This window comes from Panthera uncia, chromosome B1, assembly GCF_023721935.1.
Source record: "Panthera uncia isolate 11264 chromosome B1, Puncia_PCG_1.0, whole genome shotgun sequence".
In the NCBI taxonomy this organism is placed as follows: domain Eukaryota; kingdom Metazoa; phylum Chordata; class Mammalia; order Carnivora; family Felidae; genus Panthera; species Panthera uncia.
In genome coordinates, this window is record NC_064811.1 from 50,997,704 (window position 1) to 51,024,002 (window position 26,299).

Below are 26,299 nucleotides of genomic sequence, written 5' to 3' on the forward strand. Positions count from 1 at the left end.
CAAATTTATTACAAGTAGGTACAATGCGTGAAGGAAAGCAGACATATTAGAAATATTATATTATGATCAAGGAAATGTAAGTGATTATTTTGGCTGAGTGGGAAATTGAAATACTTATGGCCCAATAATAGAGAACCCTACATATCAAAGTAACCACCTTGCTGTTGAAAGTCTATGAGAATAAATCTTAAATGTTCTTACCATACACACATGAAAGTTATTATGTGAGGTGATGGATATATTAACTTTATGCTGATAATCACTTTAAAGCATATATGTGTACCAAATACCACATGTATACCTAAACCTACACAATGTTATATTTCCATTATATCTCAATAAAGTTGAAAAAAAAAAACAAAAAAAATCAAAACCAAACCAAAACAAAATGAAGCTGACCAGCTTAATCTTAATTCTAGTATTGAGAGAGATCCTCTTAATGGATTTAAACTAGGGAGAGAGAAATCTATATAAGCATATGACATATGTCACTCTATCCATTTAGTTGAAAACATCTATATTGACTAGGAGTAGTTTTAATAATGTCACAGAATATGAACATTAAGAACCACAAAATATAGAGAAAAGAGTAATTTATGACATACTTTTAAGAAATAACCTTCAAGATACATAGTTTGGAGCTCTAAATCAGTTAAACATAAATAGGACATACACCTATTATACACACAAGTACATACACACAAAATAACTTCATATGCTGAAATTTTAGGTACTTTTAAAATTTTAATTAGAGTCCAAATAGAAGACAAACTGTTCTTTGGAGCATATGGAGAATGTTTTAGAAAGTTCCTAGATCAGCAGAGAGAATGTTGCTATAATTAACAGCCACTGCATATGGACTGTGTGGCCTAGAGATCACTGAATGCCTGAATTCCCAAAAGAGCTCTAAAATGGTATCAAAAGCTAATGTTTAATTTTCAGTTGCAAACTATGTTGTACAATTTAGCATGGTTTGTGACTTATGTCCTAGATTCATTGGAATAAAATAATAACAAACTAAAATACTGTGAATATATTTCTTTATATTTTGGTAATCAAATTCTTATATATAATATACTCCTTCGTAGTTTTGCCCTATCAAGTCTTTCTGAGATCTTAGGGATGGATTACGATTTTTAATCCTGTTTCCTGTAAAAATTGCAAATTTATCGATTCCTTCATTAAAAGTAAAAAACTAAACTCAGTCTCAAGCAGTTCACATATATAAATGACAAACTTCAAACTTAAACCTGCTGTATTGTCAATGAAAAGAAAAACAGTCTTATCAATTTTATTTGGTTAAATTTCATTTTTTTACACTTGTTGATTTTATTCTTTACTTTGAAGTTCATGTTGTTATTTAGGAAAGGGTTTTCTGTTTTGTTGTTATATCATTTGGAAAAGCCAATGCAAGTCGTTAGTGAATTTTCCTTTCTAAAAATCATTTCTTTATTCTATGTATACTTCAAAAATTCCTCCACCTCATCAGTTATTTCGTGCTAACCGAATTGTCCCATCACACTGTATACTTTTCCTCATAAACCCAAACAAGGATTTCATTTCAATGTTTATTTATTTTTGAGAGACAGAGTGCTAGCCAGGGAGGGGCAGAGAGGGAGCAAGGTGGACACAGAATCCAAAGCAGGATCTAGGCTCTGCACTCAGCACAGAGCCCAACGTGGGCTCAAACGCAAAACCTTGTCAGACATTTAACTGACTGAGCCACCCAGGAGCCCAAGGGTTTCATTTCAAATGACCTTTGTGTTCCCTTTCAATTCTATTGGGAAAATTAACAGAGATTAGCATTATAATTTTAGCCATACACCAAAAAATTAAAATGCTACCCTATTTTATCCCCATCATTGTATAAAGCATAAATTACTGTGATAGTGAATAGGTAAGGAAAGTGAGCCTCATAGATATTACCAAAATAGACCCATGTTTTAAAATGTTTAAATGTAGAACTTATAGAAGATGGTTTTGCAGATGTTTGGGTTCATCACAAGAGTAATTGAAGTTCCTACTAAAATTTGAGGGTTTTTTTCAGTAATACATACTAATTTCACATATGCAAATAAGTCAATGTTAATAGTTTATGATATATATCAATAATGCATTGTGCATTTTTAAATATGCAAAGGACTGAAATTCATGAAAGTCTAGTAAGCTTATATAAAATGTGCACATATTGCAACATTCATATTTTTTGAGTGTGCAGGAATTTACCAAATTCGACCATATGCTGTGCAACAAAGTCTCATCGACTTTCAAAAATAAAAGAAATCTCAAATTCTGAGAGACTAAAAGTTTACTCTTAAATAATCCATGAGTCAAATCAGAAAAACATAAATTACAATGTATTCTTACTAAAATGTAAAATAGTAAATGAGTGATATATCAAAACTTTGGAGATACATCAAAAGCTATGGTTAGTGGAACATTTGTTATAAAATTTAAAATGTTAAAAATTATTTGAACTCCATTCTGAGGAAGTTAGAAAAAAGAATGGGAAAAAAACCCTAAAGAATAAGAAGAAAAAAAATGTGATCATTACAATAGATGAAAAAACCATTTGAGAAAACTCAATACTCCCATCTTGTAGGTGCCAAGGGCAGGCAGTCCCAAGATGAGCCACTTTGGCAAGAACACTAGTTTGAGTTAGAAGCAGTCAAAACTCAGCAGTTTCAGGAAAAACTCTATAACTCCTCCTTAATTACCTGCTTGTTACCAGGAAGAGAGCTATTGACAGAAAATGCTCCTTACGAAGAAACTTATCTACATAATAGGGCAACTTTGGTTTCCAAACATCTCTTTTCATCTCCTGCTAATGATCTTTCTCTCCTTTGTATCCTCAGATCCCCTACCCCTTTCCAGAGCTCATAGAAGTCTTGTTGCCTGTCTTTGGAATTTCTATGTCTGTGTGGATTCCCCATATGTTTGCTGTTAAATTTTATTTTCTCCTGTTAATCTGTTTCATATCAATTTGATTCTTAGCCCAGCTAGAAGGACATTGAACTGTAGAGGAAATTTTTCCTCTTTGACGATTATAAACATTTAACAAACTAAATATAGAAGGAATACTCCATAATTTGATAAGGAACACCTACAAAAACCTAAAGCAAACCTAATAATCAGTGATAAAACATTGATGTTTCTCTGATGTAAAAATGCAAATTATCTCTCATTATTTCATACACTACTGTACTGAGAATGTATATACACACATATGTACATGTATGCAATTATTAGAGAAAAATCAAAAATATTTGCACATTATACAGTTATATTGCTGAAAAATCCAAATTTTCTTCAGAAAACTATTAGAAATAATGTGGCAAATTTTTGAAGGTAATAATTTTTTTAAACCTGACAAGTAGAAGATTAAAAAGTTATAATTTAAAATAGTGATAAAAAGATCTGTTAATAAATCTAATGAAATATGTATCTCTATGTATCTCTACATGGAAATGATTTTATTGATAGAAAGTAAAGATTGAATAAATTGAGAGATTGTGAATTGTAAAACCCAATATTGCAAAGATCAATTTTCCTTCAATTAATCTATAAATTCAATATAATTCCTATTTGAATCCCAAGAGAGTTTTTAATTTACAAAGTGGCTCTAAAATTCAAATAAAAATGTAATGGCCCAAATATAAACAAAACAGTGTTTAAGAAGATGAAGAAATGTGAAGAGGTAGGACAAATGCCACCAGGAAATGTCATTAAATAATGCCAAGGTAAAATCAGTGCAAGGTTAAACCCAAACCCAAACAAAAACAGCCTAAGCCTGACTAATGGGATATATTTGTAAACCCCTAACATAGACTTAACATAAACACTCAATTTATAAAACTAAAAGGTGATGGGCAATTTTTTTCTTTATAAACAGTTTTAGGACCCTGACTATCTATACAGTATAAATGGATTTTGACCTCTATCTTACCCTGAACACAAAAGCATCAGTTCCAGAGCATAGTGAACATAGGTGACCTTGGATGAGGGAAAGAGCATTTAAAAAGACACAAAAGGCAATAACTATACAAGAAAAATGATTAGACTATACTAATGCTAACATTACTATTAAAATATGCATTGAAGGACTAGAAAAGCAACTCACAGAACAAGAGAACATATTTGTTAGGTTCATAGATCCATCCATAGAGAAATAAATGAAGGAGACAATGGCGAAGGTAGATGCATATAAAACAAAGAACTCAACAACTTAATCCCTGAAGATTTTCTATATATCAGTAAGAAAGAAAATTCAACAATCTTTTTTGGGTAAAAGACAAATAGCAGTTTACAAAACAGGATACCCATTTGACTATTAAGCATATGAAAAGTGCTTAACTTCTTTAGCCATGAGAAAAATGCAAATTAAATGTATAGTGATATATCAATATATACCCGACCAAATGAAAAATGGAAAACACCGTGTGTTGGAAGAACGGACTTTGTGACAGTATTTACTAAAACTGAAAAATAAACCTACCCATGACACAGCAAGTCAGCTGTTAGGTACATACTTAATAGGCCTAAATATGTTTATCCAAAAAAGTACTAATACGTTCATAACTACACTATTTGTGATAATCGAAAGTCAGAATTTACCTAAATGCCCATGAAAATTAAAACCTATAAAAAATATCAAAAAGGATGAAGGTATCACACATATTAAGTAGAAGAAAAATATACAAAAATACATGTAACAATATTTATTAAACTTGTATGATTTGAGTAAAGAAAAACAGACACAGGAGGGAATCACAAAACTTGCAAAATTAATTTGTGCTATTAGAAGTCACACTAGTTTTACTTTTAGAGAGGTTAGTGACAACAAAGTTGCATGAGGAGGGGGTTGGGTTGGGGACTTGGAAAGCTGCTGGTAACATTCTGTTTCTGATAATCTATATATGCTTAGTTTGAAAAATTCATTATACTTAGAATAATGTATCATTTTGGGTATACATATATATATGTATGTGTGTGTGTGTATATGTATGTGTGTATATATATATATATAAAGATAATTTCAATATAAACTAAAAATCTTTAAAAGAGTTCATATTGTGGGGCGCCTGGGTGGCTCAGTCGGTTAAGCATCCGACTTCGGTTCAGGTCATGATCTCACGGTCCGTGAGTTCGAGCCCCGCGTCAGGCTCTGTGCTGACAGCTCAGAGCCTGGAGCCTGCTTCAGATTCTGTGTCTCCCTCTCTCTCTGACCCTCCCCCCATTCATGCTCTGTCTCTCTCTGTCTCAAAAATAAAATAAAACATTAAAAAATTAAAAAAAAAAAAAAGAGTTCATATTGTAAAATAAAGAATGTATGCAGAAACTTAGTCACTTGAAAAGTTCAATATGTGATAAGTTGATTAGTGATTATTTGAACACATAGAGTATAAGGAAATATATTTGGAAATGACACTAGAGAAAAAAAAATGGAGGAACCAGCTTATAAAGAATCTGGTTTGTTTAATAAATTATTTACTTTATAATTTATAGTGAAATAAACCATACTTGTACATGGAAAACAATCTGGAAAGCATAGAACAATAGAAAGAAAAAAGTTTTAATCTTCCTAATCCAAAACAATTGTGAATATGTTAATACATTTTTTGTGGTATTCTTGTTTGTATATTATTACTTAATATATAAGTTGGATCTTATCATCTTTAGCAGTTGTATTTATTTATTTATTTATTTATTTATTTATTATTTTACTTTAGTGATGTAAAATGCCTACAGGTTATTTATTTTACTTTAGTGATGTAAAATGCCCACAGGTTTACATAAAGTATCCATTTGTACATTCTATTTTACTTATTTAAGTTTTCATTTGAGAGTTTAATTATGCCAATTAAAATTCATAGAATATATATTTTATTTTTTTTAATTTTTTTTAACTTTTAAAATCTATTTTTGAGAGAAAGAGAGAGACAGAGCATGAATGAGGGAGGACCAGAGAGAGAGGGAGACACAGAATCCAAGGCAGGCTCCAGGCTCTGAACTATCAGCACAGATCCCGATGCGGGGCTTGAACCCACAAACTGTGAGATCATGACCTGAGCCAATGTCGGATGCTTAACTGACTGAGCCACCCAGGTGCCCCTAGAACACATATTTTGAAGCTATATAGTACTCCATGATTTAGAGCGTGGATTGATTTGGTAGATCCACTTGTTAGATGCATCCAAAGATGCATTGTGCAGCCTCATAGGCTTTGAAAAAGTTCTCCATATTCTAACTAAGGATGTCATTCAGGGATATGCTTGGCAAATGCAAGAATGTCAAAGGGCATGGGAAGCTCTTGCTCTTTATGTGTGTACACACACACAAGTAGATTAGACTTATTGACACTGTAATGGTTTGGGTTTGTTTATTCAGGCCAATAAAAGGACTTAAGATTCAAAATCTAGACCCACCATGCCTTCACCCCAACTCTTTCCTGGAATCTAGAATGTTCTATAGACATTCTCTGTAACACAAAAGCAAGACCCAGAGCATCCTGTAGCAGCTAAGCATTTCTCCCTTTGGATATTACTGGATTCTTCTAAATGTTCTCTTGTGTCATCTCTTTATCCACACATTTTTTTTTTTCACATAAGAAACAGAATGAGCTATTTTTAAAAGTATATCAGATCACTGGGACACCTGGGTGGTCAACTCAGGTCATGATCTCGCAGTTTGTGGGATCGAGCTCCACCTTGGGCTCTGCGCTGACAGCGGGAGCCTGCTAGGGATTCTCTCTCTCCCTCTCTAAATAAATAAATAAATAAATAAATAAATAAATAAATAAAAAGTTTAAAAAAGTATATCAGATCACATTATATTTATTTATTGCCTTACATATTTTTTTTTCTTTCAGTTGGAATAAAATCTTAATATTATCCTCTTGGAAATTACCTTGATGGAATTTCTTTATGTGTCTCCTTTACTACATACATCCTTATATTCTATAGCAGAATTGAATTTTCTACAATAATATACCAAGTAGTATAAGATTTAGACTGGCCTATGGGCCATACATGACATGTATATTCACTATTTCTGTATCACTATTTAAAGCAGCCTTTAAAATAAACGGTTTTTAATTATTGTTATTATGCAAAAGCTGCATAAATGCCTTTAATTGTGCTTATAAAGTAACATTTGCTGTAATCACCTTTAAAATCCAGGATATTTCGCCAAACTCAATGTGCATGACTCTTTCTCCAAGTACACTCCGTCTATTCTGGATGGCTTACTGATCTTCAAGCATACCAAGTTTTTCCTGTCCCCATACCTTACACATGTCAATTCATTTGTGTAAAATATTCTTTCTCCAATCCTTCACCTATCTAAATACTCTGAGTGTCTGCTAAAAGGTCATCCCCTTACAGAGTAAATTCTTGATCACACCATCTTCCTCATTTTACCCCTCATATTATTACTTAACTTTGTCATAGCACATAATTCATTTCCTTACATCATTGATCATAGTCTAAAATTAGTTTGTCACTCATTTATTTAATTGTTATATTCTAATTTTATACCTCAAATAGAAAGCTCCAAGAAAGAAGAAATCATGTTTAATTCATTTAGGAAAATTCAGACCTGCTTTTTGGATACCTCATACTAATAAATACATTTAACAAATTAGTAGAAATTATGCTATATAAAAAGTAAACATTGATCATATAATTCAAACATGGATTTTATGATATATAGTTTTTGAAAACAATAAGAATTGACAATTATTTGAATCATCAACAATTTTCTATAAGAATATTAGGAAAGGATATCCTAGGTTATTTACCTCTAATGTTTTATTTTATGGATAGGAAAACTCATATTTAAACAGGTAAACAGGGGTGTCTGGGGAGCTCAGTCACTTAAGCATCTGACTCCTGATTTTGTCTCAAATCATTATCTCATAATTATAAGATCAAACCCCATGCCTGGCTCTGTGCTGGGCATGGAGCCTGATTGGGATTCTCTCTCTCTCTCCCTCTCTTTCTGCCCCTCCTCTGCTCATTCTCTTTCTCTCTCTCTTTCTTTCTCTCTCAATATGAATAAACATTAAAAAAAATTATACAGCAGAAGAATGACTCATTTTTAAAAAAAAATAAGTAAACAAACTTCAGCTAGTGTCAGATATTTCACAATAATAAATACTAAATTACTTTTTTATTTCTATAAACTTCTTAAAGTATCAGTACTTGGATTTAAAAAGTCCTTATTGGGATTATATATACTATTATATTCTGTATTGAAAATTAGCAACTAGGTCAAGTGTAATGATTACCTCTACTTGGAGATTCTGTCTGGAAATATGAGAGAGCTTTCGGAAAATGCACCATCTGGTGAATGGATAGTAAGTAGGACATCACTAGTAGAGGAAGAATGAATTGTTAAGTGAGGATTTATTATAGAAATAGCATTGATTTCCAGCCCAGTAGAATGACGAGATACATAGGAAATTCTGCTTTGTAATTGTTTTGAAAATTTCTTATATTTGTTGTAAATAATAAAATTTTCCAGGTAGCAGTCTTATGGGACTTCATTTCCCAAACAAATTATATGAAAATAGGTCTTCTATATGTCTTCTCAATGAAATCAATCTGGGATGATTATAGACTCATTTTTTAAAGTATTTCGGAGCATTTGTTCTCACATATTTTAAGCACCATTATCAAACTAAAGTTAAAAACCAAAATCCCATTTTAGCAGTGAACTTCTGCCTTTGGAAATGCCTTTATGTATTTCCTCAACCAAACCTCCTCTGAAGAAAGGCTAATTATAGGCTTCAATATGCACCTGGGTGAAAATTAACTTTTAAGCAGCCTTTAAAATAAACGGTTTTTAATTATTATCATTATGCAAAAGCTGCATAAATGCCTTTAATTGTGCTTATAAAGTAACATTTGCTGTAATCACCTTTAATATCCAGGAGCAATATAAAGGTTTTCTTTTCTATTAAAATAAAAATATAAAGAACCCTTACTACTGATTCACAGGTCATTGTATTTCATCTTATGAGAACAAATATTTTAACTGAAATATAGCAGCTGCTAAAACTTAACATGTTCTGAATGCCAGTTACTTAAAAATGAACTTAAAATATCTTCAAAATGCATTTAGTTACTGAAGATTAAATGTCAGTATACAAGATATTCAACTACAACATTGAATTTTAATATTTGACTATTCTTAGACATTAGACTTAACATTTCTATAGAGAAGATAAAACATGCATATTTTAAAAAATAAGAATATGCTTAATTTATTTAAAAATTATTTGACACAACATAGTCTTTCTCTTAAGAAATATTGTTTAAAATTTCTGTGTGTATGTGTGTGTGTGTGTGTGTGTGTGTGTGTGTGTGTGTGTTTGCGTGTGTGTATGAGTCAGAGAATAACTTTGTTTACACAAAACTTGCTAAAAGAAAAAATGAACTACAGGTCTATTTTTATTCAAAATTAGCCAAAACATTTTTTAAAAACACATGCAAACAAACCAAAAAACACCTTTAAAATAGCAGCTTGAGGTAGACATGATGAGGAGTGGGGAATAGAGGCATGCTGTGATAATATGGAGTAGCATAGCAGCTGATTTAAATTTTGTTGTTTTTCCTCTGATTATTTTCTTTCTCTAGCTACTTTTTATAAGAAATGTGTGAGAGATAAAGATGTGGTATTTTAAAAACACTATTTGCAAAATTTTATTTGGGATCAGAGAAAGTATTATTCCAGAATTATTTAAAAAAAGCAGCTATTAGAGGAATTATTAGATTAAGTGAAGTCTAATTTTTTAAAGTATTATATGTAATCACAAATCCAGTATCAGTCTGAAAACTCTGATGTTAATTTATTTACTTTCATAAGATTAATTACATTCATAAATTTAAATATGTTATTGGCTACCATTCTTAAACATTCCAAATGGAAGGTGCAAAGCTATAGTTTGGTAGGGATCATAATAATCATTTTATTAAATTATCTGGACAATAGAAGCTGAAATACGTGATTATATTTTTGAACGCTTGCTTAAGTTTATTTCCAGCCTTTGTTTCGAATGAGGCCTTTATTAATGAAGATATAGTAAGTTCTATTTTTGATGGAGGGACACCTTACATGAGACTCATTGCCCAATCTGGTCTAGTCTACTTTGCATAGATTCATTCTCCTAAAGACCCTGTAAACTGATTTATATCTAGATGTGTCGGAGGAGTTATAAAATACCAAATAAACCAATAAATAACCCAATCTATAAAGATATCATTGGACACAAATTTATAGATCTATGTATTTCTCAGAAAAAAGATTTATAACCCTCATGATATATTTTAGGTTTAGACTTTAAGGGTGTTTGTTTTGTTTTTAGAAATGGTATGTTCTGCAAAAGTGATAGAAATGGAAAGAATATGCATTTTAAGATATTGTAATAGAGAAGTGGCCTGAGAGAAGATAGATCATGTCAGTCAGGTTCCCAGTTCCAAAATTTGAACAGGAATTTACAGCTTGAGGTAATGTCCATTCCTTTATATCCAAACAGCCCAGTAAATAAAAGAATAAAACATAAGGATAATATTTTTAGTATGTTTATTTTAATTAATTTCAATTAATTCTACTAAATATTTTTAATGAATTGTTATGTCCTAAATATGTAAACTATATAAAAAGCAGAAACTACATATTCCCGTTTTTTCCTCTTATGATTGCCCACAGCTGACAGTTTTTTAACAAATTCATCAATAAATGGATTATGAAAAGTTGGTTGTGAAGTGGCAACATCTTAGAATTATTTCCCAATTGATATAGCTACTGATAGCATTAAATGTGTCCATTTCCCAAACTACAAAACTCCTTGACCAAACTCACATCACTTATATGAAGATATCATGTATATACATACCTCATTCAAATCAGAAATAGGGCCTCTTTTGTCTTTTTTTTATGAAAGCAGGGAATGTATAAGTTTTTTATATGCCCAGAATCTTCACCTTGACAAAAAAAAAATCACTATTGTTGAAAATACACAAGAATTTCAGAATTTGATGATGCAAGTGTATTTTACTTATAAGGTGAGAATTTTGACACTCAGGGAGACTATTGTATAAAGAAACATATTTGGGACAGCATATTATATAAACAAATTATTGTGATTTTGTTTAATGTCTATAATTATTTTTTAGATTGTTAAATCAGAAAGTAGAGGACATTTGGAGAAATTATACATTACTTTGGAATAGCCATGAAAATATAACTTAGAATGCTATTTTTATGTTGTTTTTATTAACCATGAAGGGTTGGTAGGCAATTCTATATTGCTCTGTCAGTTATCAAAGAAGAAATTTTACATGTTTTTACATGATTTTACGTGTTTCCATTTGCCAAATATAGAAATAAAAGCTAAGACATATTGTACCTGCAGAAATTTTTTTTATTTCCAAAAGTTTTTCTCCGATTAAACTTAGCTGCTTGAACATCTCATTTGTGCAGTATCCTATTTGCTGAGGCATCGTATCTGCTCACCTTTGAGAAGACTTTAGGAGCAACAGTGTGACTGCTGAGCTACTGATCCACTTAGAACAATTATTATTCTTGTCCACTAAGGACAAATCCTATGGCCTGCTTTGAAATCCTAGGGTAATAAAAATGGAAGTATTTTGTTTTGTTTTATTTAAGTTTTTTTTTTTGAATTTTAATTCCAGATAGTTAACATACAGTGTTATATTAGTTTCAGGTGTACAATATAATAACTCAACAGTTCCATACATTACCCTGTGCTCATCATGACAAGTGCACCTCTTAGTCCCCATCATCTACTTAGCCTATCCCATTCCATAACCATCAAATTGTTCTCTATAATTAGGAGTCTGTTTCTCTCTCTCTTTATGTCTCTCTCCCCACCCCCCATTCTTAAAGCCCCAATAGGATTGAAATCATATGGTATGTCTTTCTCTGACTGACTTATTTCACTTAGCATAATACCCTTATCTCCAACCATGTCATTGCAAATGGGATGATTTCACCTTTTGCTATGGCTGAAGAGTATTCCATTGTATGTATATACCACATTTTTATTCAGCAATCAATGGACATTTGGGTTGTTTCATATCTTGGTTATTGTAAATAATGCTGCGGAAACAAAAGAGTATATGTATCCCTTTGAATTAGTGTTCTTATATTCTTTGGGTAAATGCCTAGTAGTGCAATTATTGGTCAAAGATCTTCTAATCCTATAAGAATATGCAAAGTTCCTGAGTTGGCATCAGTCTGAATCCAGTTAAGAAAACATAAACTACTCTTTGTCTTTCAACAAAGGGATGATTATCACAGGTGGTTGATAACGTAGATGCATTCAGTGTATGTGGTTTAATTCATAGTACCTACTGTTAATACTTTCAAATGAGTCCATGATATTTTGCTGAATAGGTATTAGGTAATTAAAGTTATGTGTCTTCCTCTGAGATATTTTAATGCTATATATTTAGGGAAGATAACAGAGCTTTTCAAAGGAGTGCTTTTGTTATTTCTTGAATAATTTGCTACATATATTAATGATAAACACCCACAGAAGGTATATATACCTACATTTACCAAGAACATTTTACAAATATATATATAATCTAAGAACTTTAATTAGAATATTTTGATTATGTAAAACTTAGAAGGCTGCAGAAATTAACCAATCTAAAAAATCCCAGTTTAAAAATAAGGAAATTCAGAATTTCTTTAAAATTTTTAACTAATGTGTACTTGATTTTTATAACATCAGTCATCTCTTTGTCAAAATATATATGCATAGTCACATACATACTTACATATATGCAAACAAGATTTGAGAGGACATAGGAATTTAAATATGTAAAAATAAAGCAAAAAATATTTCTACTCTTAATTTAAAAAAATTTCCAATGTATTGTCATCACATATAGTCCATTTGAAGTATACATAATTCAATATATATTTACATATAAATATAATTTATATGTAAATATAAATATATATTTTGGTACAAAGTATATATTCAAATGATTTAGTAAATAATGTCTGGAAGATATTTTTAATTATTATAGTTTCAGAATGACAACATACATTGTATGTATGAATAAATAAATATGATTCATGAGAAATTATGTTTCACTTTTAATATTGGTAGAATTTTCACTAGAAATTGAAATACTACTGTGACATATTATAGTTTTCAATAACATGTTAAACAATAAAGAAAATAATAAATTACCATCAAAATGTGTAAAATTCAGGTGATTTAAAATCACAAATTTTTAGTTTATAATTCAGATATTTTAATTGTCTTAAGCAGATAGTATTATGAAACATTTAATGAAGTAAGAAAATCTTGTTCAAAGACCAATCCCTTGAAAATATTTGGATGTATCTTTTATTAGTCGTATCTACAGTTTCTACTTTTTATTTGCCTCAAGTTTATTACTCTAAAGTTAGCTAGAATCTACCATTTAATATTTTTATTCAATAAAAGTAGTTTGTTTTGAATTTCTGTTACATAATAGTCAACTATTGACCAAGTTTGATTTAGTGAATTTATATACTATTTTTATATACATGAGATAAGATAAATTATTTTTACTACAGTATGAATGGAATCATGGCTGATTTTCTATGCATATAAGAATTGAATTTCTTCAAATAAATCTTATGCTTCTTTTGTGCCCACAAAGACATCTGGATACTCATCAGAAGTGTAAAAATCCCAACTAGAAGAAAAAAGAAATAATTATCCTTTCTTATTTCTATGATCGATATACCAAGTTATACTGGGAAAAAACTATCTTATGTAGCTCTTAAAATATTTCTCAAATGTTGCATACTTCTATATCAATTTTCTTTACTCATATTAATTGCTTAGCATTATATATGTTCATCCATATTTATTGCATAGTTGAAGAAACATAGAAAGTATATAGCAGAGTTCAAAATAATCCACATTTTTTATATCCCACTGCCACAAAGTATTTCCAAATAAGGAATTGTTATCTCTTTGAATTGCTCAATAATAGTTTTCTATATGCAGACAATATATGTCTACACACATGCATATGGCAAACCACATTAATTATGATTTAAAAATTTTGTACAGTGAAATAAATAATGTGTGAAATGGATGTAATCCATATACTTTCCAATACATGAAGTTCAATGCAATTTAACTCTCTTATGTATGTTAAAATGCCCAGCATTTGAGATTACACACTCATGCTCCCAGCCTTCCATTCAGAGACATTCATGAACACTTGAAGGACATAACACATACATATGCCTATATTCATCATAAAAGAGATTTTCAAGTGAAGTGCATTATTAACACAACTTCTTATGAGTAAATCCTTTTTGCTTAATTAATTTGTTTGGGCTACATTAAGCCATAAGTACCTAGAGATTTTTATTCCAGTATATTTTAATACTGCTAAAAATATCCAAAATAAAGATAAAAATGAAGGCAAAAAAATCCTTTTGCAGAAATGCCAAACTTTAGCACTACAGAAACTTGTTCTCAGAAATCACTTGTCCTAAAGGAGCATTTACTTAAATGTCAAATAACCAAGGTCTTACCTGGCAGTGTTTGTGTCATGACAGTGAAACTAATCCATGATCCAATCTGTTAGATTAAAGCATAAATTAATAAATACCTATGATTAATCTAGGAATTTTTCATTTGTGGTTTTAAATAGGTAATGTGAAGCTTAAAACACGATAGAAAAACTACTGGTAGAAATACATTTTCCCCAAATAATGATTTTGTTGTTAATTATGATAGTCATAAAGAATCCCATAAACAGCATCATATTCATAAAATAAGAAATGAAAGACGTTGTTCCAAAAACTTTGATAAAAAACAGAATCCTGAAACATCTCAAGACATTTTATATGAAAATTATAAAATTTTGTTTAAAAATATATATATGGAAAGATATTCATTTTCTGCAGAGAAAATTGTAGTTTATGTAAATGTTCCAATTTCCCATGCCTATAACTCAAATTGAATCTATATCATAATTTATATCTCTGTCTATGCCTATACATACAGATAAATCCTGTGTATAATTATATATATTAAACTTTAATACTTGTAAATATAGAAACACATGCATTTAGTTTCTCATAGGATAAAGTTTAATTATTTACATACATAAATAGCATACCTCATAGGTGTAGTTAGGACATGAAACCAGAAAAAACATCCATGTGAAGGGGTTATAATTTGGACTTGGAAAACAGGCATTAACTCCTTTTAGAAAGAATAAAATATCAATGATGGTACATACTGCAATTTAATCATATATGTATTATATAATTCTAAATTCCCTAAAACAACTTACACCACATAAAATGTCATCAATTATTTATAGAACCAACTTCCCAAATTACTCAGAAGAGTCCCAATTTCAAATGCTATGGCCTTTTGACTCAAACAATATACCTGTAATTTTCTATGTCTACAGCTATGTTGCCATACATTTATACAATATACCATGATAATCAGTTCTTTAAAATTTAATACAGAAATGTTATTTTGCATATCATAATAGTTGCAGCTGAATTACATACTACAATTAGTAAATATGCTTTAACAATTGCATGCCTCTTCTCTTTTAGTGTCAAAGAAGATATTTTTGGTTGAGATTGTTTAATACTTCAAACCTCCCTTTCTATTTAATTAGTGAAAATCCAAAAGAAATTTTTTAAGGATGTCATTTATATCAGAAAAGTGTGAAAAATCTCTCATAAGAGGATTACAATGAATATCAGCATAGTTAATATTCAGAAATACCACATAAATTATTTCTGCTCAGCAATCAGGGTTGTTATTTACAATTTTCATTATACTTAGCATATTGTCACTTGATTTTTGTGATTCTTTGCCTTTTAATTTTGTTCAAGAAATATTTTAGATCGCATATTAAAATGATTTCAAGTTGAACTTTGAGCTGTGACATTTATAAAAGTAAATATGAATTATAAAATTACTGTTTATTCTCTGTAACAAGCTTAATTGGATAACACATCAACTAATCTCTTTTAGTTATAATTCTAAAGTCATAATGAAATGCCAGTATGTTGTTTTCAGAGTTGTATCTATTGTTAAAGTATCAACAAAAAATATATTAGGTACAGATTTCATGTACTGCTCATTTCAAGATAAAGATAAATACATATGCCATTTAATATCATATTCTCTTGATAACATTCATATAAATGTCTTTGTGTAATGCCCATATATTCATCAAAAGAAAAATAATTGAGGGAGCACCTGGATGGCTCAGTATATTAAGCCCTGGACTCTTGCTTGCAGCTCACATCGTGATCTCACAAACCTGTGAGATGGAGCCCAGCATCAGGCTCTAGCGCTGACAATGCAAAGCCTGCTAGGGATTCTTTTTTTCCCTTGCTCTGTGCCCCCACCCTGCTCATGCGCGTATGTGAGTGCTCTCTCTTTCTCTTTATCACAATAAATAAATAAACTTAAAAAAAAAGGGAATTCCCAAACTCAAAATAGATATGGCCAAAACAGGAAGAAAAAAAGAGAAGATGAGAGTTGATTGAACTCAAGAAAAAAATTGTAGAAAAAGAAAAAAAAATCATCTCAGTAATATAGACATTTCAATTTTCCTAAGAGTAGAATGTTCACTAGAATAGGGGATATTAAGTAGATGAACAAAACCAGCCAAAACAAGCAAACAAGAAGGAAAAAAACAGAAAGTGATAGATATATAAGATATAAAATATAATACATGTACAATTTACCCCCTGACCCAGTCCACAAAGCAACAAAACAAATTTTAAATTACAAAACTTTCTGGTACTAAAAAAAGGGACATGAATCAATGTCCTGGAAAATTACATCATGTATCTGGGAAAACTGACCTGAAATGATCAACTCTGAGACACACCTCACAAAATTAATAGATGTAGTGATAAGGAAAAATTCTTTTGAGTCTGAAGGCAAAAAGACCAAGTCAATAAACAAAGAAGACAAGATTAGATTTCTGATTTCTCAAGAGCAACATACAAGCAAGATAAAAGGTGGAGTGAACCTTGAAGAAAAAAAAAAAAAGTTTTTTTCATTTGAACAATTCAAAAGTTACATTTGACTTTAGAAATATGATGATTTAAAAATTTTCATTTTCTTTATTTTTTAAATGTTTATTCATTTATTTTGAGAGAGAGAGAGTGCACAGGAGGGACAGAGAGAGTCCCAAGTAGGCTCCATGGAGTCAGCAAGGAGCCCTAGGAGGTGCTCAATCCTACAAACCATGAGATCATGACTTGAGCCAAAATTGAGAATGGGACACCCAACCAATTGAGCCACCCAGGAACCCCTGAAATTTTCATTTTCATATAATGATACCAGAATCCAGACAAGATGAAGAAACTTGAGCAAGGTAATGTTGTTAAGGGTTCATAGTCAAGACTAAAATTAGTGATATTCATAACTTTGGTAATGTTAGTATTTTTATAGGACTCTATTGTGTTTCCACACAAAAACAAATCAGACTATCAGAACTTTTAGGCTTCAAATACATCCAAAGAGAACTCAGTAAATCATGAATATAGATAAGATAAAAATGGCATCCAACCATTTAATTAAATGCAGGCTCTACTGTAAGGCAAAAGCAGACAGTAAACCACTATAGTACTGGCATTAATCTGTTAACATTTCTCAGCAAGAGAGAGTACAGATATTTTCAAATCATATTATAGTTATTTTAGATATCTATGTATCTATATCTATCTCTATATGTTCATCAATACTCAAGAAGTTGAGTAGTTATCACAGGATTATGTAATGTAATAAAAATGTTATATATTTTGGCTTTTTTATACATTCACAAATATACCAACATAATACATTTCCTTTTTAATTCTATATGTGTAAGTATTATTCTGGAAAATGTTTCACCAGACTGCCAGAAATATGCAAGGCAAGAAAATGTTAAGACATTCAGGTAGATATTAAAACATACTTGAGACAAATACACGTTTATATTTTCAGCGAGATTGATAACAAAATGAAATCCAACTGTTGACCATTGTTATTTGAAAGTATAATATAATCATGTATCATGTACAAAAAACAGTGTGAATCCTTACATATAATTAAACCTGAATGACAGGACTGATTTACCAAGAATAGCTTTAGATAAACAGTATAAATTTAAAAAAAATTTTTTTTAGCTAACTACTGAATTCAAAATGTCCTCCTAGGCATTGCTATTTTATAGCTACTGTATTTGCTAAACAATGATCACTTTTATAAGAAAAAAGCTTAAGAAGTCAATTGAAATATAGTGAGATTGTGTCCATTATTATGCAAATTAGATCAAGATTGAGAGTTAAGAAATTAGATCTGTATCACTGAATTTTATATTGCCTTTATTAGTAATATCTCTTTATTTTTTCATATATTTAAGTGAGGTTATCATTTGTTCTGAGGAGGGCATGCATACTTCATTTTAGAGAAACCATTATTAGGAAATATGATTTAGTTCAAATATTTGAAAAACAGGCATAAAGGGGCTAGCCTTGGGGCATATTGTCTTAAATGTTTCCAACTATTGCTTTAAAAAAGTGTTCACTTAAGGCTTTGAAAGTAATAATTAACATCACACTAGATTAACTCACACTAGAGAAGATAAAGAGAAAAAGGGACTAACCTGTGTGATTAGGATGAGACAAAATTACATTGATGAAATGATTTCCAGCTTCACAAATCTGTAAAACATTTAAAAGTTTTCACTGTGGTATACCTGCTCCTCTTTAAAAATTGCATTCTCTCTCTATATACTAATGTCCATGTAATATATTAATTCCAAAGATCCAAGAGACATATTATTACTCTAATTGCAAGAAGAGGACATGTTGTATTGTAACAGTAAAAAAAGCTGTTGAATATATATTGAGTTAACATAATGAGTCACATTGAGGTAGAAACTTCGAAGATATTATTGACACTTTTGATAACTAGGTTCAAATTTCCTTGTTAATCAGGCATTGCTGACTATATGCTTTGTACTTGTTTTAGAAGGTAAAGTTTGCGGGGCGCCTGGGTGGCTCAGTCGGTTAAGTGTCCGACTTCAGCTCAGGTCACGATCTCGCGGTCCGTGGGTTTGAGCCCCGCGTCAGGCTCTGGGCTGATGGCCCAGAGCCTGGAGCCTGCTTCCGATTCTGTGTCTCCCTCTCTCTCTGCCCCTCCCCCATTCATGCTCTGTCTCTCTCTGTCTCAAAAATAAATAAAAAAAACCTTAAAAAAAAAATGTTAAAAAAAAAAAAAAAAAAAAAGAAGGTAAAGTTTGCATGCTATGAAGAGGTAAGTCACATCGGGAAAGATAGATTTGGCAATGGTTAACATGTTCTAAATTCATTAGCACAGCAGCACTACTTCAAGGGTGGTAGTGTGATTCCCAGGTGGATTCAGCTCAGTTTAGAAAAGTTATTGTAAGAGGTACCGTCCCACCAAGACACTTACTGCTTGTCTGTCATCTGGCCCCTTGATCATGCACACTCCACATGTCCCTGTAAATAGGCCACTATGACCCTCTAAGAAGCTTGTGTTACTAACCTCTTTGGAGAGGGGTTGGGGAGGGCTAATAATGTTTCCAATTTGCAACATGTATTCTCAGAAGTTACATGCCTTATCTGATTAACACAAAGTGTGTATTCAACATTTAAATATTATGGTATTAATAACAGATTGTTATTCAAAACCTTTATCGTTTAGGGTCACCCAAAGTTTTACTATAATATATTCCATAATAGAGCATGTTTTTAACTCAGTGTCTTTAATGCTATTAATCTCTTAAAATATATCTGATTTTGTTCTTTTCAACAATTTCTGTATGGATTGATTCACATTTTGTAGTTGTAGAAGAAGCTCCTAGTTTCTCAAGTTATCATTAGGAATCAAAGTTGAATTTCACATTTTCAGATAATAATTTTATAGTTGAACTTATTTGTAGGTGAATGTGGTTAAGAGTGTGGACTTTTGTTGGACTAATTTGTGTTCAAAAAGCACATCTTTTAACTTACTTATTAGAGATTATGTGATTAAGACATTTGAAATTTCATTTCTTCACCTAAATGCAAATATTACTTCCTATCTCATGATGATTATTTTAGGATGATTAAATGAAATCCAGTGTCTGACATATGAATTGCCCAATAAAATTATGATAATTTTAGTTACCAATATCATCAGTTAAAAACTTCTCCAGAGAATGATCCTACATTGATTGATCTTCTCTAAATTTCTGTGTCACACATTGGCTACACTACAAAACATATAATTACCAAATTAATAATTTGTTATATTTGTTTGATCTTAATACCTGTCCTCATCTTTCAGTCAAATAGAATGTCATACTCATTTTTCATCACTCACAGTGCCAAACACACAATGGAATATATGATAAAAGTAAGTAGTATTAATAAGCAAATTACCTTAGCTAATCTTTGTAAACAAATTATATTTTAGAAATACAGATTTTCTTCTGGTGAAATGTATTCACTTTTTGATTCTCAATATTTTATACTTATTCAACCATCAAAATATTTTCTCCTTCTTACTTTTTACAGCTAAATATGGAAACATCAATCTTCTACTCAAAGTATAGGCCATGGAAAAAAGAGCTTTTAGGCTTCAGTCAGACCACTAGAATAGCTGTAACTAATGCCATAATTTAAGATTATGTGCTCCGTGAAGGGCCCAGCCCCAAAATAAAACATATAACATACTGAAATAAGAAAAATAAAAGAAGGGGATTAAAAAAAAAGTTGTAAATAAGCCAACTAGTCCATTGCTGTCTACCGATGAAATGCATTTCTATATACATTCCAGGGGTGGAGAGAGAAAAATAAACACATCAGCTATATCCATATGCCTAGACATACTTAGCTTATCATCAACTTAGCAACTCCATAATGGATTTTAAAGAGCAATGTGACTATTTTCAATTTTCACCTTAAGCAGTGGGTTTAAAATGCTGAAGAATGAATGAGTCCACTATAGGCTAACTGCCCTAAATAGAAGTGGTTGATATAATTTCCTCTTGGATCCGGGCTGAGTAAGATTAGAAAATTCAGCCAGTGCTATAAAACTCAATATACGGTTCTATTACCAAATAAAATTTCAGAAGCACATTAAATGTGAAACACTGGAACATTTTTCAATATGATTTATACATTTCTCCTGGATTGATTCTTTTCTAAATTAGATGTATTCATTTGGCACATTATATGTTAACACAACAATTTCATAAATAAAGCTTGAGGAAGTTGCTATCATTAGGTTTGATTTTTACGTTACTTAAAATTTAAATTATCTTATGTAGCAAAACATACAAATGCAATCTACTATGAACTGTGCATGATTCCTACGTAACACCGATGGTAAAGACATTGTAGATAATAAGTACACAGGAACATAAGAAAAAAAGCCAAGGAAACATTGTCCAGATATTTTAAGAAAAAAATTATATTTAAATAATACGTGCAAGAAGAAGCAGTTTTCCTGCATTATAGTAGTAGAACAAATGAGTTTCAAAATATTTCATTTGATTTGCTCATATACAAATTGATAATTTGGAACAATGTTACCCTCTTTCAAAAAGTTTAATTAAAAAATAAGTTTATATTTTCCAGACACATTCACAGAGAGATCAGCAACTCAGGGGCATTGCCAGAATCACCTTACTTACAAAGAACAAGATGACCTAGATTTTAAAAGTCACTAGGAGTTTGTGCACAACAATGTGGATACACTTAACACTACTGAGTTGTGCACTAAAGATGGGTAAGATAGTAAATTTTATGCTCTTTGGGTTTTTACCATAGTTAATGTTTTTTTACTTCCCTGGATATATTGTTTTAATTGCAAAAGAATTTTAGAAGAGTAAATAATGAAAATTCAAATGTACTTTCATTTGGAAGTATATGTGTTGCTTAAAGTAAATCTAAAAAAAATTTATTTTTGCTTGTTTCATATAATCTTTATTGAGTAGCTTGACTATATGTTGCGTCATACTATATGAATAATAGGGTGTTAGTGATTCAATAATCCATTTTCCTCTTGAGCGTTAACATTATATTGATAAGTATAAAAATAAATTTGTCAGCTAATTGAAAGTATCACAGTGTTTACATGAGAAAATAATCTTTTCCTTGAATGTTTTGATTTAGGAAGTAAATGGAAACACTTTTATTTTTTCAGCACCCTCAGTATTCTCAGTTCTTTGACATTTCAATTTTATTTTTAATTATTACTAAATATTTAACAATGTGGGATGGGTGAAATAGGTGATGGAATTTAGGAGTGCACTTGTGATGAGCACTGGGTAATGTAAGTGTTGAATTACTGTGTTTTACTCCTGAAACTAATATTACATTGTATGTTAACTAACTGGACTTTAAATAAAAACTTAAAGATAAATATATAGACCTTAAGAGATATTTAACAATATGCATACGGGGCAGGGAAGTATCAAATTAATAGCTCATAAAGGACTTTTAGTTACTGTATCAGAAGTGTGGTTGTCCAAATTTTTATCAAAATATTCACCATTAAATCCCACTGTTTCCATATTGAAAGACATGATTGGATCAGAATATATGGAATTTCAGTAGTAAAGATGCTTCTTGTTTACTACTCGGTACTGTACCTCAGTCTATAGCATGTTGTCATTATGGTAAAGATGCCTATGACCAATGTCTAGAAGAAGGCCAACTTGCAGAGATCCACTTTTTTTTAAAGTTTTTATTTACATTCTAGTTAGTTAGCATATAGTGTAATATTGGTTTCAGGAATAGAATTTAGTGATTCATCACTTACATATAACACCCAATGCTCATCACAAGTGCCCTCCTTAATACCCATCACTTATTTAGCCCATCCCCCTCCCATCTCCCTGCCAGGAACCTTCAGTTTGTTGTCTCTGGAGTTAAGAGTCTTTCCCCTATGTTCATCTGTTCTATTTCTTAAATTCCACATATGATTTAAATCATATAGCATTTATCTTTCTCTGGCTATTTCACTCAGTATAATATACTTTAGCTCAATTCACATTGTTGCAAATGGCAAGATTTCATTCTTTTTGATTGCTGAGTAATATCCCATTGTGTGTGTGTGTGTGGGGGGGGGTGGATGTATACAACATCTTCTTTATCGATTCATCAGTTGATGAATGTTTGGGCTCTTTCCATAATCTGGCTATTGTTGATAATGTTGTTATAAGCATCAGGGTGCATGTGCCCCTTCAAATCAGTATTTTTGTATCCTTTGGGTAAATACCTAACAGTGCAATTGCTAGATCATAGAGTAGTTCTATTTTTATCTTTTTGAGGAAATCCATACTGTTCTCCAGAGTGGCTGCCCCAATTTGCATTTCCACAACAGTGTAAGAGAGTTCCCCTTCCTCCACATCCTCAACAACATCTGTTGTTTCTTGTGTTGCTAATTTCTGTAATGTTCTTTCTTGAAGCTTCATCAGGTGAAGCATTCTCTACTTATATAAGTGAAAATTATGCACCTAGGGAACAAACTCTAAACATCCTAATATAGAATTTGTAGCCATCAAATAGTCAGACTGTGTATTTTGTCTTAGTAAAATTATTTTGGTTTCCACTGTAAAAGTCAGTAATCTTTATTCTGTGATGTAGTAATATTTTTATAGGAATTAAAATGATTATTTCTGTCTATATCTGTTCTTCCCAAAGTTTCATATATGTTATATATGTTATCATTATTATTAGTTATTGGCAGATGTAAGTTTATCATTTGAGCAATGTAATGGTCATTTTATTAATGCAATTAAAAAATAGAATCTGCTAAAATGTTTCTAACACTGATAATCAGGTGTGTTTTGCATTTCAGCTCTTAATTTTTCTACTAGTAAGTATTATTATTATAAGTTGTGTCTTATTTATTTTATCTTAATATTTCAAGGAAAATATTGGATCAATATATAATTATGGAAAGCTTCATCTGTGATATGTATCAACTATTATAAGCTTGAGAAGTTAGTTTCTACTCTTAGGGATAAAATATATTCACACAGACATGATATTTGATAATACAAGCCAATATTATACTGTTTTAGCATAGGTTTTATAACATGATAATTTATATCACTATGATCATAATATTCTAATAATTTATTTCAACTCCTAATCTCTATTTTTATTATGAGACTCATTTATATACATTTCTATAAGAAAGGATAACATGTATTGTATTCCAGAGTAAATATATCCAATATGTTAATTATGGATTTATCAGAAAATATATATACTAAATGATACTTTTTTTCATTAAGACTTTTTTTAGAGCAGTTTAACATTTATAGCAAAATCCAGGGGAAGGTGCAAAGATTTTTCAAGTGCTCCCTGCTCCAGTACATGTATAAGCTCTCCCATTATCAATATCCTCCACCAGAGTGGTAGATTTGTCACAACTGATGAACCACAGTAACACATTATAATCATCCAAAGTTCATGGTTTGCATTATATGGCTCACTCTTGATGTTGTTTGTACATTCTAAGTTTGGACAAATGTATATTGCCATATATCCATCATTGTGGTATCATGCAGAGTATTTTACTGTCCTAAAAATTCTCTGCACTCTTCCTGTTCATTTCTCTCTTCAATCCTGGACAACCACTGATCTGGTTACTGTTTCCACAGTTTTACCTTTTCCAAAATGTTATCTGTTTGGAATCATACAGTATTTAGCCTTTACAAAATGGCTCCTTTTATTAATTAATATTCCTTTAATCTTTCCCCATGTCCTCTCATTACTTCATCACTTCATGAGAGGACATGACACATGTCCTCTCATGACACATCTGGATGTGTCATAGTTTATCCATTCACCTGCTTTGGCTTAGTTGCTTCCAAGTTTGGGCAATTATGAATGAAACTGCCATAAACATCCATTTGTAGGGTTTTGTGTAGTCATAAGCTTCTAATTCCTTTGGGTAAACAAGGAGCACAATTGTTGGATAGTACAGTAAAAGTGTATTTAAGAAACCGCCAAGCTGCTTCCCAAAGGGGCTGGATCATTTTGCATTCCCATAGCAATGAATGAGAGTCGCTATTGTCCCTCATCCTTGTCATCATTTGGTGCCATCAGTGCTCTAGATTCTTGGCCATTCTACTCAGTTTGTAGTGCTATCTCATTTCAGTCTGCATTTCCCTGATAGCATATGACTTGGAGCATCTTTTTGTATGCTATTTACTATCTGTATATCTTCTTTGGTAAGGTGTCATTTTTGAATTCAGCTGTTTATTTTCTTATTCTTGCATTTTAAGAATCCATTATATATTCCAGATAATGATCTTTTATCAGATGTGTCTTTGGAAAATATTTTTTTCCTAGTCTATGCTTTTCTTCCCATTCTCTTGATATTGTCTTTTGGAGATCATTAGTTTTTAATATTAATGAAGTCTACCTTATTGGTTATATTCTTCTTGGATCATTTGTTAGTGTTTTATCGAAAAAGTCATCGTGGTACCTAAAGTTATATAGATTTTCTCTTATGCTAACTCCTAAGAGTTTTATGGTTTTGCATTTTGCACTTAAGTCTGTGATCCATTTTGAGTTAATTTTTGTGGAGGGTATAGGTCTGTGTCTGGATTGATATTGTGTGTGTGTGTGTGTGTGTATCTAGTTGTCCTAGCATCATTTTATTATGACTATTTTGTTCTATTGTATTGTCTTTGCTCTAACCAATAAATTTCACTTTTGAAAATGAGTAACTGTAGAGCTCTAAACAAAAGTTCAGATATTGTATTTATATTATTACAGGGTATGAAAAGTAAATTTTAGTAGTTATTTTATGAATTTATTTGTTCCATGAAACTAATATTTTATTGTACAAAACTCATTAATAAGAGATGATATTTTCACTCAAAATTGTAACTCAAAGTATTTGATTTGAAATTTAGTGTTTAAAAATAGTTTACTTTGTTTCTGTGGTCTATCTCATTATCACATTTCTGGGGGTCCCTGAATTATTTTTTTTAATCCATAGAGCTTTCATGAAATATTGTATAAGACAAGAATGTGCGCATATGGTAAAGAATATAGTATAAAATAGCATCATAGAGTAAAATTTTAAAAAAGATACTTCATAAATATTGACTATGTGGTAAATGATTATTAAAAATACATTTATGATTATTATTTTTTCAGAAATTTTTATATATTAGCTTTGATTCTATATATATTTAGCAATGATATATTTTATCATTATAGTAGCTGCTGTTTTTAATTTAAA

General features: G+C 30.7%; 1 protein-coding gene across 2 annotated transcripts in view; it reads right to left on the reverse strand.

The window, feature by feature from the left end:
• TECRL (trans-2,3-enoyl-CoA reductase like) overlaps positions 1 to 26,299 on the reverse strand; it is a 126,020-nt gene that overhangs the window by 14,405 nt on the left and 85,316 nt on the right. The window contains exons 9-12 of one of the 2 annotated variants that reach the window (XM_049630541.1): positions 18,684 to 18,741; positions 15,171 to 15,256; positions 14,581 to 14,626; positions 13,463 to 13,724 (exon numbers count right to left, since the gene is read on the reverse strand). In XM_049630541.1, the coding sequence (XP_049486498.1) occupies positions 13,597 to 13,724; positions 14,581 to 14,626; positions 15,171 to 15,256; positions 18,684 to 18,741 (318 nt within the window). In that variant the 3' untranslated portion in view covers positions 13,463 to 13,596. Of the gene's footprint in view, positions 1 to 13,462; positions 13,725 to 14,580; positions 14,627 to 15,170; positions 15,257 to 18,683; positions 18,742 to 26,299 lie in introns of those variants that run through there. The other variant, XM_049630542.1, reaches the window with a different exon arrangement.